Source organism: Urocitellus parryii, chromosome 1 (genome assembly GCF_045843805.1).
Source record: "Urocitellus parryii isolate mUroPar1 chromosome 1, mUroPar1.hap1, whole genome shotgun sequence".
NCBI classification, from domain to species: Eukaryota; Metazoa; Chordata; class Mammalia; order Rodentia; family Sciuridae; genus Urocitellus; species Urocitellus parryii.
Genome location: NC_135531.1, coordinates 233,741,266 through 233,755,482, shown reverse-complemented (window position 1 = coordinate 233,755,482; position 14,217 = coordinate 233,741,266). Strand labels below are relative to the sequence as shown.

The window sequence follows — 14,217 nt, the reverse complement described above, 5'->3', positions numbered from 1 at the left end:
GAAATGCTGGGAAATACATATCAAACAGCTTAGAAAACAAAAAGAATTCTATGGTTCTTTAAGTAATGTGCTTTTGGAAAGGGAAATATTTAGTATCTGATATAGTATTTTGATTCAAGAAATCTGACATTTCTTAGTCTTTTTAAAGTAAACTGAGTTTTCTATTCTATATACAGAAACATGATAAATGCAGATCTTAAAGATTCCATTAGACATTCTTCTTTAAGTTAATCCCCAAGACACTCATGTCTAAATGTATTTAATATTTATTTTTTACTCTTAAAGTGATGCTATTTACATTTCACTTTAGAATGCAAATCATGTCAGTAGGATATGAGGGATCAAGCTCTGGCAGTTTTAAAGTTAGAACAGTCACATGTTCACAAGTTCCTATGTAATTCAAAAGAAAAATCACTGTAAAATAAATGCTTATCATTTAATTGTGACATGGATCAACTTGTACTTGGTTCTAGAGTTCAGTTGTGGGGGCTTCCAGGTGGTGCATTTGATCATAAGATTTGCAGTGCAGAGCTGGAGGATGCTTCCGGAAGTCAAGCAGTGGGGTTCCATGGGATATCCAGAAAAGTTCCTAGTTTGGTTATTCCCAGGAAGCCTTCTTGCTGCAGACTGATATTAATGGTCCCACTGCTCCTCTCTCTCATTTACGCTCTCTTCTTCTTCAGGGAAGGCTGATTCATTCTGGCCTTTCAGATGCTTAACCCCTGAAATTATAAAAATGGTGAAAAATGCAAGTGAAATTGATTTCTGGCAGATTCATGGCTTTGCTACAAGATGAAGAAAGTGAGTGGAAAGTTTTCATTGGGGCATATGTGTTTTTGTCCAAGAATCTCAACAATGTGCTTCTATATAAACCTTTTGATTCACTGAGCAATAAAAACACTCACCGCCAAATTTCCATTAGAGACAGACTATCTTTTATAATTAAATCTTTTCTGTTAGGGATTACATCACAGCCTATTAAAACCCTGTTAACTAAAAATCTGCTCACAGGCTCTTATTATAATTCTGATGTATCATTTAGTTCAAATATTGCTTTTGGCATCCCTGAACTCCATTACAAGGAGAACTATTGAAACTCTTTAAGAACAAAAGGGTGTGTGTGTGCCATTTCTGTAACTTGTAAACAACAAAACAATCACAATATTGTTAGTTTTCTTTTGGAACCTGAACATATCCATTTGATTATAGAACACCTGTATTCAAACAATAAATGAACATACAGAGTGGAAAAAAAAAACATGGGCCTGCCATACAAGGCTCAGATGGTCTGGCCTCTCCCTACATTTTGGGCCTCATTTTTCAACAGCTCTTCTTCCCACATTTATGATCATTTGTGCCCTAACAATGATAACCTACTCTTCCTCATTCCCGACCACTCCAGGCTCCCTCAGGCATCCCTGCTTTGCTTATCCTGTTCTCACTGCCAAACATCTTCTTCCTCCTCATACACCTATTCATCTCTCATTCATCCTTCCAGTACCAGGGTGCCTCCTCTGAAGGCTACCCAGATTCCCCAGACAGACTTGGTAGCTCTTTTTCATATTCCCCCACTGATCCTGGATTCCTCCTGTTGCACCAGTTACCTTATAAAAACTCTGTCTGTTCAAATCTTTCTAATTAGAGCAAACTCTTTGATGTCAAGGCACCTGGAGTTTCACTTGGGAGTCCCAGGCACAGTGCCTACTATACAGTAGGTGCTCGTTAATATTTACTGCCTGAATGAGTGAATGAAGGAAGGAACAATTGGTACACACCTTTGTGAGGTCCACAATAATGATCTTTAGATAGGTTTCAAAATTAATTCAAACTTGTGAGTATAAATCAGAAGACCGCTACACTCAATCTAAAAGATTGCTCTTTCATTTTCCTGGGTCTATTTCTGTTAACACATCACATTCTCTACACATATAGTGATGTTTAATGTGGAAACTTCTATACTTTTTTTTATACTTTAGAAAATTGGTTTAAAAGGTTTTTTTCTAAGTATTACTAAAATATACTCCAATTAGAGCTGATAAATGAAAGGAAGTTACTATTCATGCTTCCTCTGAAACAACAGCTCAAGAAATGTGTGGATTTGCACGTACTGTAGACAGCAAGCCTCAGAGTACTATTTGGCAAAGAATGATGTACTTGGACTTCATGGATTATCTTGCAAAAATATTTGATCAGTTGTAATAATATTTAAATACTTTAATTTCATCCACAAGTACAGATCACTCAAAATTCCTCTTGACCCAAGACTATGCAGATAAATTTGTTACTAAGAATTGAAAGTTATTTCATAGTACTATAAGTTTCATGGAAAAGAGGTATAAAAACTAAGGAAAAGAAAAGGGAGCATCTGACCAGTCACTCTGGCAACTGGTTTTCCATGTACGAATCCCTACATCTCACAACAACTTAGGGAAGATATGATCGGTTCAAGGTCACAAGGGTAGTATGGTGCTAAGAGGAGCTCTGACATTGCAGTCCCTCCATGTTCACTGGATGAGTGGATGAATGAATGAGTCATGAGCTTCCAATATCAGGATACCTCCACTAATTTTTACTATTAGCTTTTGGAATGCTAACCCATCGTTCATTCGCAATCACTCAGAGTTATTATGGGTTTAGAGTATTAATACTGACCCTGATGCAGAGGATTTTAAGACTCCTTCTGAAATATTAATCACTCAGCCACCTGCCACTCTTTTTCCTGGGCTGAGGCTGACTGTGCTTCCCCACATTTGCAAAGGTTCTACAGACTCCAGAGCTCATCTCTTTTAACTGCAAGGTAACTACAGAGTAATAAAGTTGTATTTGAGACACATTCCTTTAAATGAGAGTTAATGGCCTAATACCAGCATTGATTTTTCCAAAGGAGGAGAGCAAATGCAAAAAAAAAAAAAAATCCACAAATAAAATGTTCAACTAATTTAACAAACATTAACCAACTAACCTACCACTATTTACACTTGAGTATAGGTCTACTTGCTTATCCTGATCTACATCATTGATTTTTTTAATTACAATGGTCACAAAGTCATATGAAAAAGTCATACGTTTTTTAGAGAAAAATGAATCACTTGGACATATTTTAGAAGTTTCCTTCCTTAGCCTTATTCAAATGTGAAATGAATTACTTCCAGGTGAAAGTTTTGATGAGACCCAAGCTGGTGACAAGTATCACAGAGATGTTATACAGAACACCAGAAATTCTTTGTTTTCCAAAGTAGTTACCATAATGCCATCTTTCAATTGGATAATAGAAAGTTGGTTAATTTGTGTTTTGAAATAGCCTTCAGACCAATGTTTTTCTTTTCCTATCATCAATATTTATTTGGTTATAAATGAAAGAAGCTAAAAGGAAAATGTGAAGTCTGCTGAGGACTAATAATTTTTCTCCTCACCCTTCCCCCCCATCCCCAAACACATTTATTTTGCATTCAATTTTCTTTAAAATCCCCTTTGATGTTTGAGTAATTCTGGAGAGGGAGGACAATGAATTGGTCTGGGGGTGTTGACAAAATTCTTGGAGAGTCCTCCTTTGCCAAATGCCAACAAGCATGAGGAGAACCCTTCAGTGCACAGGGGCTGTGGCTTGGCATATCACCAAGATCCTCCCAGGGCAAGCGCAGACTCAGCCAGGACTGCACACAGGCAGGAGGCAAAAGGAATCCATTCCAAAAACACAATGGAAATTCTTTTCTCCATCCCAAATGAGTGCACAGGTAAACGGCCCAAATGTAAGACAGAATATGTTGTATGAATATGCAAAGAAATGAGGAAAGTAAAAGTGAAGGAAAAGAAAGTAGACCAAGAAAGAAGAAAAGGAAAAGAAATAAATGCCCCTAAGTGGGACCTAATTCTTATTATGTTCTTCTCTAGTTTGTAAATCAGGGGGTTAAATGTAGATTAGATGAAGTCCTGAAGCAGCAGTGTGAAGAATTCTGAATAATCTGTAGACCTAAACAAATACTTAGCAACCCACAGGTCAATTTTTTTTTTGATCAATAAATCTGGAGCCCAAGATGACAGGTTTATTACATTTGTAGATGATAAAAAAAATTGGGGAAAAAGAAGATGACATGAAGAATGACAAATCTAGAATTTCTAATGGCTTCCAAGAGCAGGACAATAGCCTAAGTGATGAAAATAGAGGCCAATAAGGATTTTTGTTTTTAGAAAGGTGCTTTGGGTTCTAAAAAAAAATAAATAGAATATGAGTGCAACCTTGATTGATCATAAGTAGGGGTTTTAGGTGACCAAGTTTCAACATGACCATACAGAAGCTTCCTGTTTCTAGGATCAGGCTTTAGGTGTCATTGGTGGCATTTCTAAAGCCAGAGTCAGCAGTTTGAGAAAGGGATTTGCTCTCTAGCCCTATGTCAGCCACACCTTTCCCCCAACATGCTGCCTTCTCATTCTGGGCTCTGCCTTTCAAGAGGACCATTGCGGAGAGTCAAAGGGATTAAAGGTAGTTTTATGAAATCACTCTTCTAAAGGAATTGTAGATGAAACTAGAATGCTTAGCAGAGAAAATGAAGAGTACACAAATGGTTTTTGAATTCCTAAACTATTGGGAAAAAAAAACCATAAAATTAATTTAGGTAACACCTGAGAGGATTAGAAACTATATTGATGGATGCCATTTATGAAGTGGGAGATATAGCTCAATATAAAGACAATAGCTCCTAAATTCTGTTAGCTCATCAATAAACATGTGATTGAGCTCCTCTTTGTTGTCTGTGTTCAAGTCAGAGCTGAACTTCCATCTTTGGAAACTCACTGACCTGAGATGCTACTAATTTACAAAGGGAACATGTTGTACTATTGAAATTTTGCTCTGCTATTCGTACTATAAGTTGCAGGGGAAAAAAGTAATTATAAGTTCAAATGACATGATAGCCCAAATCCACATTTTAAAACTAATTCACATTGGGAGTAATAGATATAAATGGATTTTTTTAAAACTACATACTTTAAACCTTAGAAATAATTTTAAAGTCCTCTAGGGAATCTGTGAATGGATTTTGGAGAGACTCTGAAGCTCTCAGAATTCTGCTTATTCTTGTGTTTGTGCATTATCAGGGAAAAAGGTCCATAGTTTTCTGCAGAATCTGAGGGGTCTCTGTTCTCCAAATATCCATGAATGTAAACAGTAGTTTAATCTCTTGTAGTGATGTAGGAATATTTCAGACAGTGAAGTAATTAGCTTAAATTCACACAGTAATTATTGGCTGAGCTGGAACACAAATGTTGGGCCCTAACTCCTACTGTGGACTCTTTACCCGTGTCACTAGGACTCAATCTTCCATTGTTGTTGATCTTTTCTAAAGTTACAACTTGGAGAAAATTATTTTGACTCAGGATCACCTGGCCCTTTTGACTATCAAAAAACTTTAGATAGTGGCTCTAAATAGTAACTTTTCAGTCTTCTTGTTGTTATTATTTTCAACAGAATTGGGAATCAGAAAAATGTAGAATTTTAACCCTGCCCAGGACATTCCCATAATAGAATCGAATTACAAATAGTGTTGAGGTCATTAGAAAAGAGGCTGCCATTCTCTCTGCTGAGCCCAGACCTGGAACTGGGCTCTGAGAGACATAGGAAAAATAAAGTAGTCTGGTCTGTGGAGACAAGATGTAGTAATCATCAAGCAAGATGAGTAAATAAAATAAAGGCCCGTGTGTATGCTGAGCATGAGAGAGACATGACTACAAATCAGATAGGGACGAGGATGGTGTGCATGCAAATGAGGTTAATTCAATGAAGAAGTGCTATGGACCAGAAGAAAACATAATGCATTAGGAGAGCTGCAATAAGGGAAAGAGCTCCAGCTTGCAGAATAGTAATTTGTGCAGCCATTTATTGAGCAATATGTTAGTTAGATTAAGGGAAACAACAAGCCTAATGTCTATGCAAATAGTATTTGCAAAATACATTGAACAGGCATTAGTTTTCTAAAAGCCTATAATGAACAAAGGGATGAATTCAGTGGCCACGGAAAGATGACTTTCTAATGATCCCTTATGTATTGACCCCTTAAGTTTTATTTAAAAAATCATTCTAGATGCACTCAGGGAACATAATTTAATCTATAATATGGTACAGAATGGCTCCTCAGTAAAGGCCCATATCTCTTAGATTGAAAATGTGTTTTACAATTCCCAAAATGCCTTCATAGGTACTCTATTTTTTTTTAATCTTCTTGTCACTCATTTATAATGAACAGCTGTACATTAGTACACCCAGGGGTCGCATAGATCAAGTGACATATTGATTTCATCCCAAAGCAAGAAACCTATGTCCTAGACTCACCATAAATTTGGCCCTTTTGACTTTATTTGAGTATATTACGTGTTGACAGTACAGTTAATATCTATTTGAATATGGTGACCAGTCAACTTAATGTAATCTGCAAATCTGCATATGGTCACTCCTTTTAACTCCCAATTAATACAGGGAGGCTTTTTTTTTTTCAGATTAAGTTTCCAGTATAATTCTCTCTTCATCATTTATGACAAAAGGGACAATATACTTAAGTGATATTCATAAGTGTTATATATTTTATACACATTTTACCCAAGGGTTGAACCCAGGGGCACCTAACCACTGAGCTACATCCCCAGCTCCTTTTTAAAAAATATTTTTATTTTTGAAACAGAATCTCACTAAGTTGCTTAAGACCTCACTAACTTGCTGAGGCTGGCTTTGAACTTGATATCCTCTCGCCTCAGCCTCCCCACTCTCAGCCACTAAGATTACAGGCATATACCACTGCTCTGGGAAAATGTGTAATATTTATTTTTTTACCAAAGTCACTGCCCAAGAGTAAAGCCAAGATGAAAGTTACTGCTGCAAACTATTGTTAGAAGTGTATTGTTTAAAGAATAATCTAGTATCACTTATCAACATGTAAAGAGCCAACATCTTTATCATTAAGTCTGAGGCTGAGACCAGGAAAGGATATACTTGTATACACACACACACACACACACACACACACACACACACGCACACACAGTTTTGTGAGGATTCTTCTGTTCAGCCTGTATGAAAACCACTTTGATAGACCAAATGCCTTTTTGCCCTCCACAGTAAAGTGCCCTTCTAATAGCCCCTTTTCTACTAAAGCTAATGCATTCCCCATGAATTTAGAAGTGAACTTAAATTTTTAAGCCTACATATAATGGAGCTAAACAGTGTTAGGCTATTTCACTTTATAAAAAGACAGAATGGCTCCCCTGCCTGCAAGATTTGACTGCAATTGACTGAACACAATAGCATATCTAAAATTAAAGAAAAAAAAAGATGCATATATCAACAGTCAGTGGTTAGCCTTGAGAGCAGTATAAATAAAATAGCAAATGGAGAGTTACATTCACAGCCTTAGAAGTAAATTCCTGTGTGTTTTAAGGGTCCCCAGGGAAGGACATCCAGTAATGGCATTAGAGACTGTGCTGTCCTCAGGAAGCAGTGGTCAACACAGTTTCATGGGGAATGGTAATTCCCTGCTGAAGTTGAGGGTCACCACAGTCTGATTCCCTGATCACATAACCAATCACCTAGCTCTGGCTCCAAGCTTGCTGTGAAAATCCTCTGATAACAACAGAGCTTGTTCCTGAGGCTAGAAGGCACTGATTAGGATGAAACTATCTTCACCTGTCAATCATATTTCTTATTTTGTATTAATAAATTTACATTCAACTTTTACAAGTTGGTTTTGGTACAAAATTTTACTGAATATAAGTACCCCAAATTCAATTAACTCTGGGACTCATCAAGAAAAGGAAGTTTGGGAGCCTTTCAAGTGGAGAGGCTGATTTTGTCCAGGAGTTGGCCAAACTGAGAGGCAACTTTCAGGGATCTCTGGGGATGAAGGAACAAGGACAATCTGACTTCAAGTCTCACCATAAATCCATAGTAATCAAGACAATGTAGTATTGGCAAAAGAATAGGCAACCAGAACAAATGAATAGAACAGAGTCCAAAGTTAGCTCATAAATCTTGCCTCTTTTTGACAAAGGAGAAAAGGCAACAAAATGGAGCAAAGATAGTTTTTCCAAAAAAAAAAAAATGATGCTAGAACAACTGGACATCCAAATAGCAGAGACTTAAATGCACATGACTGTTAAAGGAGCCAATATGAAAAAGTAGCATACTGCATGATTCCAACTATATGACATTTTGGAGAAGGCGAAACTACCCTAGTTCCCAAGGGTTAGGGGGTTGGGAGAGATGAATAGAGAGCATAGAAGATTTTTAAGGTGGTGAATTTATTCTATATGATATTACAGTGGTGGATGTATATCACATATATCTGTACAAACCCACAGCATTAAGAAAGACTCATAATTGAAACTACAAACTTTGAGTGATAATCATGTGTTAATGCAGGTTTAGTTGTAGTATGTATCACTGTGGTGCAGGACATGAGTAGTAGAGAGGATTGGGCATGTTTAGGGACAGGAGTGTATGTGAATTCTCTGTAGTTTCTGCTTAATTTTTCTTTTCTTTTTTTTTAAGGAGAGAGAGAGAGAGAGAGAGAGAGAGAGAGAGAGAGAGAGAGAGAGAATTTTAATTTTTTTTTTTTAATTTTCGGCGGACACAATATCTTTGTTTGTATGTGGTGCTGATGATCGAACCCGGGCCGCACACATGCCAGGTGAGCGTGCTACCGCTTGAGCCACATCCCCAGCCCTCTGTTTAATTTTTCTGTGAGTCTGAAATTGCTCTAAAAATAAAGCATACTAATTTAAAAAATTACTCTTGCTGCAGTATTCACAACTATTTGTAGTGAGGCAAAGGATTAAGTGAGGTAAGTTTAAAAGGTAAGATTAGGAGGCTATGATAGGGGAAATAGAAATATGTTTAATAGGGATAGCATTTTAGTGTTGCAAGATGAAAAGTTTTTGGAGATCATTTGCACCACAAAATGAACATAATTAATACTACTGCACTTCTGAACTGTACACTTGAAAATGGCTGATCTGACAAATTTCATGTTTGTCTCTTTTGCCACAATTTAAAAATTCCTATCAGTAAAAATAAAGAAGCTCTTGTACTATTTTGAGACATGATCAGGATTCAGATCAGGCTAACAGAGAGGGTGTTGAGAAATGTTCATATACTACACAAATTTGGAAGACAGAACTAATAGTATTGGCTAAAATATTGGATATGGAATATGAGAAAAAAAGAATGGAGTCAAGTATAGTTCCAAAGATTTTGTCCAGGGTAACTGAAAGAGTGAAGTCAGCATTAACAGAGCTGGGAAAGACTGACAAAGAAGACTTTGGATAAAATATCTGGAGTTGAATTTGGAAATACTAAATTTGATAGTTCTAATAGCTACTCAAATGGACACATGTTTTTGGAATTCAGGAGGGCATTCTGGGCTCAGATGTGCAAGTGTGGAAGTCATCATTGCATACACTTTATTTAAAGCCATTGGACTTTTGGTGAAAAGAGAGGGTAAGTAAACAATAGAAAACAAGAGAGGAGCTTTGTAGTCCTCCAGCAATATGAGGTGAAGGATATCAGGTTGACTTGGAAAATGAGACTGTCCAGGAATGTTTTATGAAGTGGGAAAAATACCCAACGTATGGGAACATGTAATGCAAGGGACTATAAGGATAATTAGAAATGGCATGAGCTTACTGTGCCAAAGCAGAGAAGTAAAAAAAAAAAATGTGACAACTGAGAATTGACCATTGAGTTTAGCAACAATCACATCCCTCATAACCCAGATGAGAGTGGTGTTGGTGACATAATCTGAGGTGTGTGGTAGGTCTATAAAGAAGGAGAAGAAATTAAGATAGTGAGTGTACCCAGTATTTTGGAGGATAATTGCTGCAAGAGAAATCAAATAAAATTTTTATTAGCTGGTAGGAAGAGTGGAATCAAATGAAAATTCTCTTCTTCATTGAAATAAAATTAGAATACAATAAACTGCACATATTCAAAATACAGTTTTATCAGTTTTGACAGTTGTTTGTACCTGTGGGACCATTACCACAATAAAGATAAACATTTTCATCTGAAGACTAATTTTTAGCCTGGAACAAAAAAGAAAAAAAGAGTATGCTTGTGTGCTGATGGGGCTGATCCATCAGAAAGAGGGGAAATGATGTCATAGCAAACAGGAAGGAGAATTTCTAGAGAAATATTTCTTAATATGAGGATAGATGCACTGTACAACTGGAGGGCTTGCTTTTAGAGAGGAACACACCAAGTTCACTTGTAATGGACAGAGGCAGGCTATAAAAGGGTACAGACGGTGTTGGGTGGAAAGGTCTCAAGGTTACAGTCTAGGAAAGTTCTCTTCTGATGGCTTCAGTTTTCTCCAAGTAGGAGGCAAGATGATTAGGTAAGTGTGAGGACTGGAAGTCTATGTTGCAGGTTTCAGGGAGAGGTGACATGATTAAAGAGTCAATCTAAGAGACCTGAAGAGAGCAAGAATCGGGAAACGGCAGTGTGCTTTCCAGGAAGCAGCAAGCACCCACCAGAGGCCTTGTAATCAGGAATTTAAAATGAGAATGGTCATTGAGGCTGTGTTCCATTACATCAAAGTGGGTGTGGAATAAGCCATCACTTGGTCTCATCACAGAAAACCTTGTCAATTTGTTTTTATTCCATCTTCAGAATAATTCATACTTGAAAACTGATCAACCTCCATTTGTTTCCATAAAATGAAAACACAGAACTCCAATTATAAGCCAAGGAACATCTGAGGCTTTCCAGGAGCTGGGAGAAAGACAGGGGGAAGATTCTTCTTCAGCACTCACAAAAACAAAACAAAACAAAACAAACAAACAAAAAATCCCACTCTGAGGGGAGACATTCATCTTAGACTTCTGACCTTGGAAACTGGGATAAACGTCTGTGGTTTCAGTCACCTGGTTGTGGTACATTGTTACAGCAGCCATAGCAAGCTAATATTCCCACAAGTTAGAAAGGGTGTGGTGGATCTCCCTTCCTCCTCACCATCACTGTGACACACCTTCAGCTGGATTTAAAGTACAGGTAGTTTCTCCTGCCACCAATGAAATACCCAGCTTCTCAAAAGTATCTGCCATCTGCTCTCCATCAGCTCTACCTCCGTTTTGGCAGTCATCTGACAATCTTGTAACCACCTCAAATGGTCTGGAGAGTATAGCACCTCCCTACCTTCCCCTGCCACCACTCCAGAAATCATTGTTGAAGACTTCTGAATCAACCAAGATGATCCATCACTCCCCACTTTCCTCTTTGCCCCAACTAAAGGCCATGGTCCCTCACGATAAAGACCCCTTACCTACACTCCTAACATCTCTGCCCTTTGCTCCTCTGTCTTACTCATATGGAAAGACCACAATTAGAATGAAACCTAATTCTCTGCAATTTTAATGCCTGAATCTAGACAGGAAAACACACACACACACACACACACACAAATAAATTACAACCGTGCTGACTAACTTCACATAAAATGTTTAATCATGATTTTTAAAAATTGATTTTAGTTACACATGACAGTAGAATGTATTTTGACAGATTATACATACATAGAATATAATATCTTCCCATTTTCCCCTACACCAGCCTCTGACAATCACAATTCTACTCTCAACTTCTATGAGTTTGACTTTTTTAGATTTCACAGGTAAGTGAGAACATATGGTATTTGTCTTTTCATGCCTGGCCTTCTTCATTTAGCAAATGTCCCCTAAGTTTACCCCTTTTTTTGCATATGGCAGGATTTTCTTCTTTTAATGGCTGAGTAATATTCCTGTGTATATATGTATTTTACTTATCTCTTATTAGTGGACACTTGGCTATTTTAAAACACTGCAGCAAACACAGAGGTGCAGGTATCTCTTCAAGGCAGTGATTTCTCTTCCTTTAGTTATTACAGTCTTAGTCTATTGGTGCTCCTGCAACAAGACCTAAGACTAAGTAACTTATAAATAAAAGAAATTTATGTCTCTCAGTTCCGGAGGCAAGGTAGCCTGCACTCAGAGTCTGTTGAATGCCTTCTTGTTGTGTTCTTACATGGCAGAAGAATGCAACAGCAAAATCTATGCTAGTTTCCCCCAGTCCTTTTATAGGGCACCAATCCATTCATAAGTAAAGGCTCTTTTCTTAAGCATTTAATCACTTCTGAAAGAACCTACTCAATCCCCACCACAACAAGGATTAAATTTTAACACTTAAATATTGGGAAACATTCATACCATAGCAAATATACTCCCAGAAGTGGGATTGCTAGATCATATGATACTTCTACTTTTATTTTTTTAGGAAACTTTATACTGTTTTCCATAATGACTATACCAATTTATGTACCTTCCAACAATGTACAAGATTTTCTTTCCTCCAGATTTGTGCCAACACTTGTTATTTCTTATTTATAAAAGCCATCATATCAGATGTGAAGTAATATCCTATTGTGGTTTTGATTTACATTTGTCTGATGATTAATGATATTGAGCATCTTTTCAAATATTGTTAGTCATTTATTTGTATGTCTTCTTTGAAAAAGAAGTCCTATAAATCAGGTTGTTTCTGTGCTTTTAATTTATATGTGTCCCTTATATATTTTGGATGCTAACCATTTATCAGGTGTAGAGTTACAAATGTTTCCTCCCATTCTAAAGGTTGCCAACTCATCTTGTTGGTTGCTCTCTTTGCTGTATGCATTTTTTTAATCTGACATAGTCCCACTGGTTTGTGTGTACTTTTGTGGTTATACCCCCCCCCCCCAAAATCATAACCTGGGCCAATGTGAAGAAGAGTTTTCCCTGCTTTCTTTCAGAAAGTTTATGGTTTCAAGTCCTTAACCCATTTTTGAGGTAATTTCCTACATGGTACAAAATAAAGGTCCAATTTCACTCTTTTGTATGCTTTCTCATCATGATTTATTGAAGAGAGTATCCTTTGTCTATTGTATGTTCTTGATTTTCTTGTCAATTGCTAGTTGACCACATATGCATTAGTTTATTTCTAAACTACCATGTTTCATTGGTCTATGTGTCTGTGTGTGTGTTTTCTGCCAGTAATATACTGTTTTGTTCACTGTAGCATTGTAATATATTTTGAAATCAGAATATATGATGACTCAAGCTTTGTTCACTATGCTCAAGATTGCTTAAGCTATCTGAAAGTCTTTTGTGGATTCATACAAATTGTAGGATTTCTATTTCTGTAGATAATGTAAATGGAATTTTGATAAAGATTGATTTAATCTGGGTGGTATGGACATTTTAGCTATATTAATTCTTCTAATTCATGAATATAGGATATCTTTTCATTTATTTATCTTTCCTTTAACTTCTTTCATCAATGTTTTCCAGTTTTCAAAGTACAGATTTTATATGTCTTTGATTAAAAATAATTTCTAAATATTTTTATACTATTAAAAAATTGGATTTCTTAATTTCTTTTACAGATAGCATGTTGTTAGTGTATAGAAGCCCGAGTGATTTTTTTTTTGGGGGGGGAATGTATCAGGGATTGAACTAATGGGCACTTGACCACTAAGCCACATCCCCAGCCCTATTTTGTATTTTATTTAGAGACAGGGTCTCACTGAGTTGCTTATCACCTTGCTTTTGCTAAGGCTGCATTTCAACTTGTGATCTTCCTTGTTCTCCCTCCCAAGCTGCTGGGATTAAAGGCATGCACCACTGTGCCAAGCAAGCCCAAGTGACTTTTATATGTTGATTTTATATCTGGCAACTGTACTGGATTTGCTTATTAGTTGTAACTTTTTTTATTGGTGGAATCATTAGGATTTTCTACATACAAGATTATGTAATTTGCAGAGACAATTTAACTTCTTTCCAACGTGAATGTATTTTATTACTTTTTCTTGCCAAATTGCTCTAGCTAAGACTTCTGGTGCTATACTGAGTCGAAGTAATAATAATGAGCACCTTGATTCTGACTTATATTAGAGGAAAGGCTTATATTAGAGGAAAGGCTTTCAGCTTTTCACCATTGATTATGATGTTAGCTGTGGGCTTATCATACATGGCCTTTATTATGTTGAGATATATTTCTCCTGTATTTAATTTGTTGAGAATTTTTTTCATGAAAGAATGTTGAATTTAGTCAGATTCTTTCTCTGCATTTATCAGGATGATTATATGACTTTTATCTTTCACTCTTCTAATGTGGTATATTACTTTCATTTATTTGCATAACATTGAACCATCTTTGCATCGCCA

General features: G+C 36.7%; 1 protein-coding gene across 4 annotated transcripts in view; it reads right to left on the bottom strand.

Moving 5' to 3' along the window:
* Nucleotides 1-633: 633 nt before the first annotated feature.
* Ppp1r1c (protein phosphatase 1 regulatory inhibitor subunit 1C) overlaps nt 634-14,217 on the bottom strand; it is a 123,539-nt gene continuing 109,955 nt past the window's right edge. For all 4 annotated transcript variants that reach the window (XM_026392038.2, XM_026392039.2, XM_026392040.1 and 1 more), the window contains one exon: nt 634-722. In XM_026392038.2, the coding sequence (XP_026247823.1) occupies nt 634-722 (89 nt within the window). The remainder of the gene's footprint in view (nt 723-14,217) is intronic.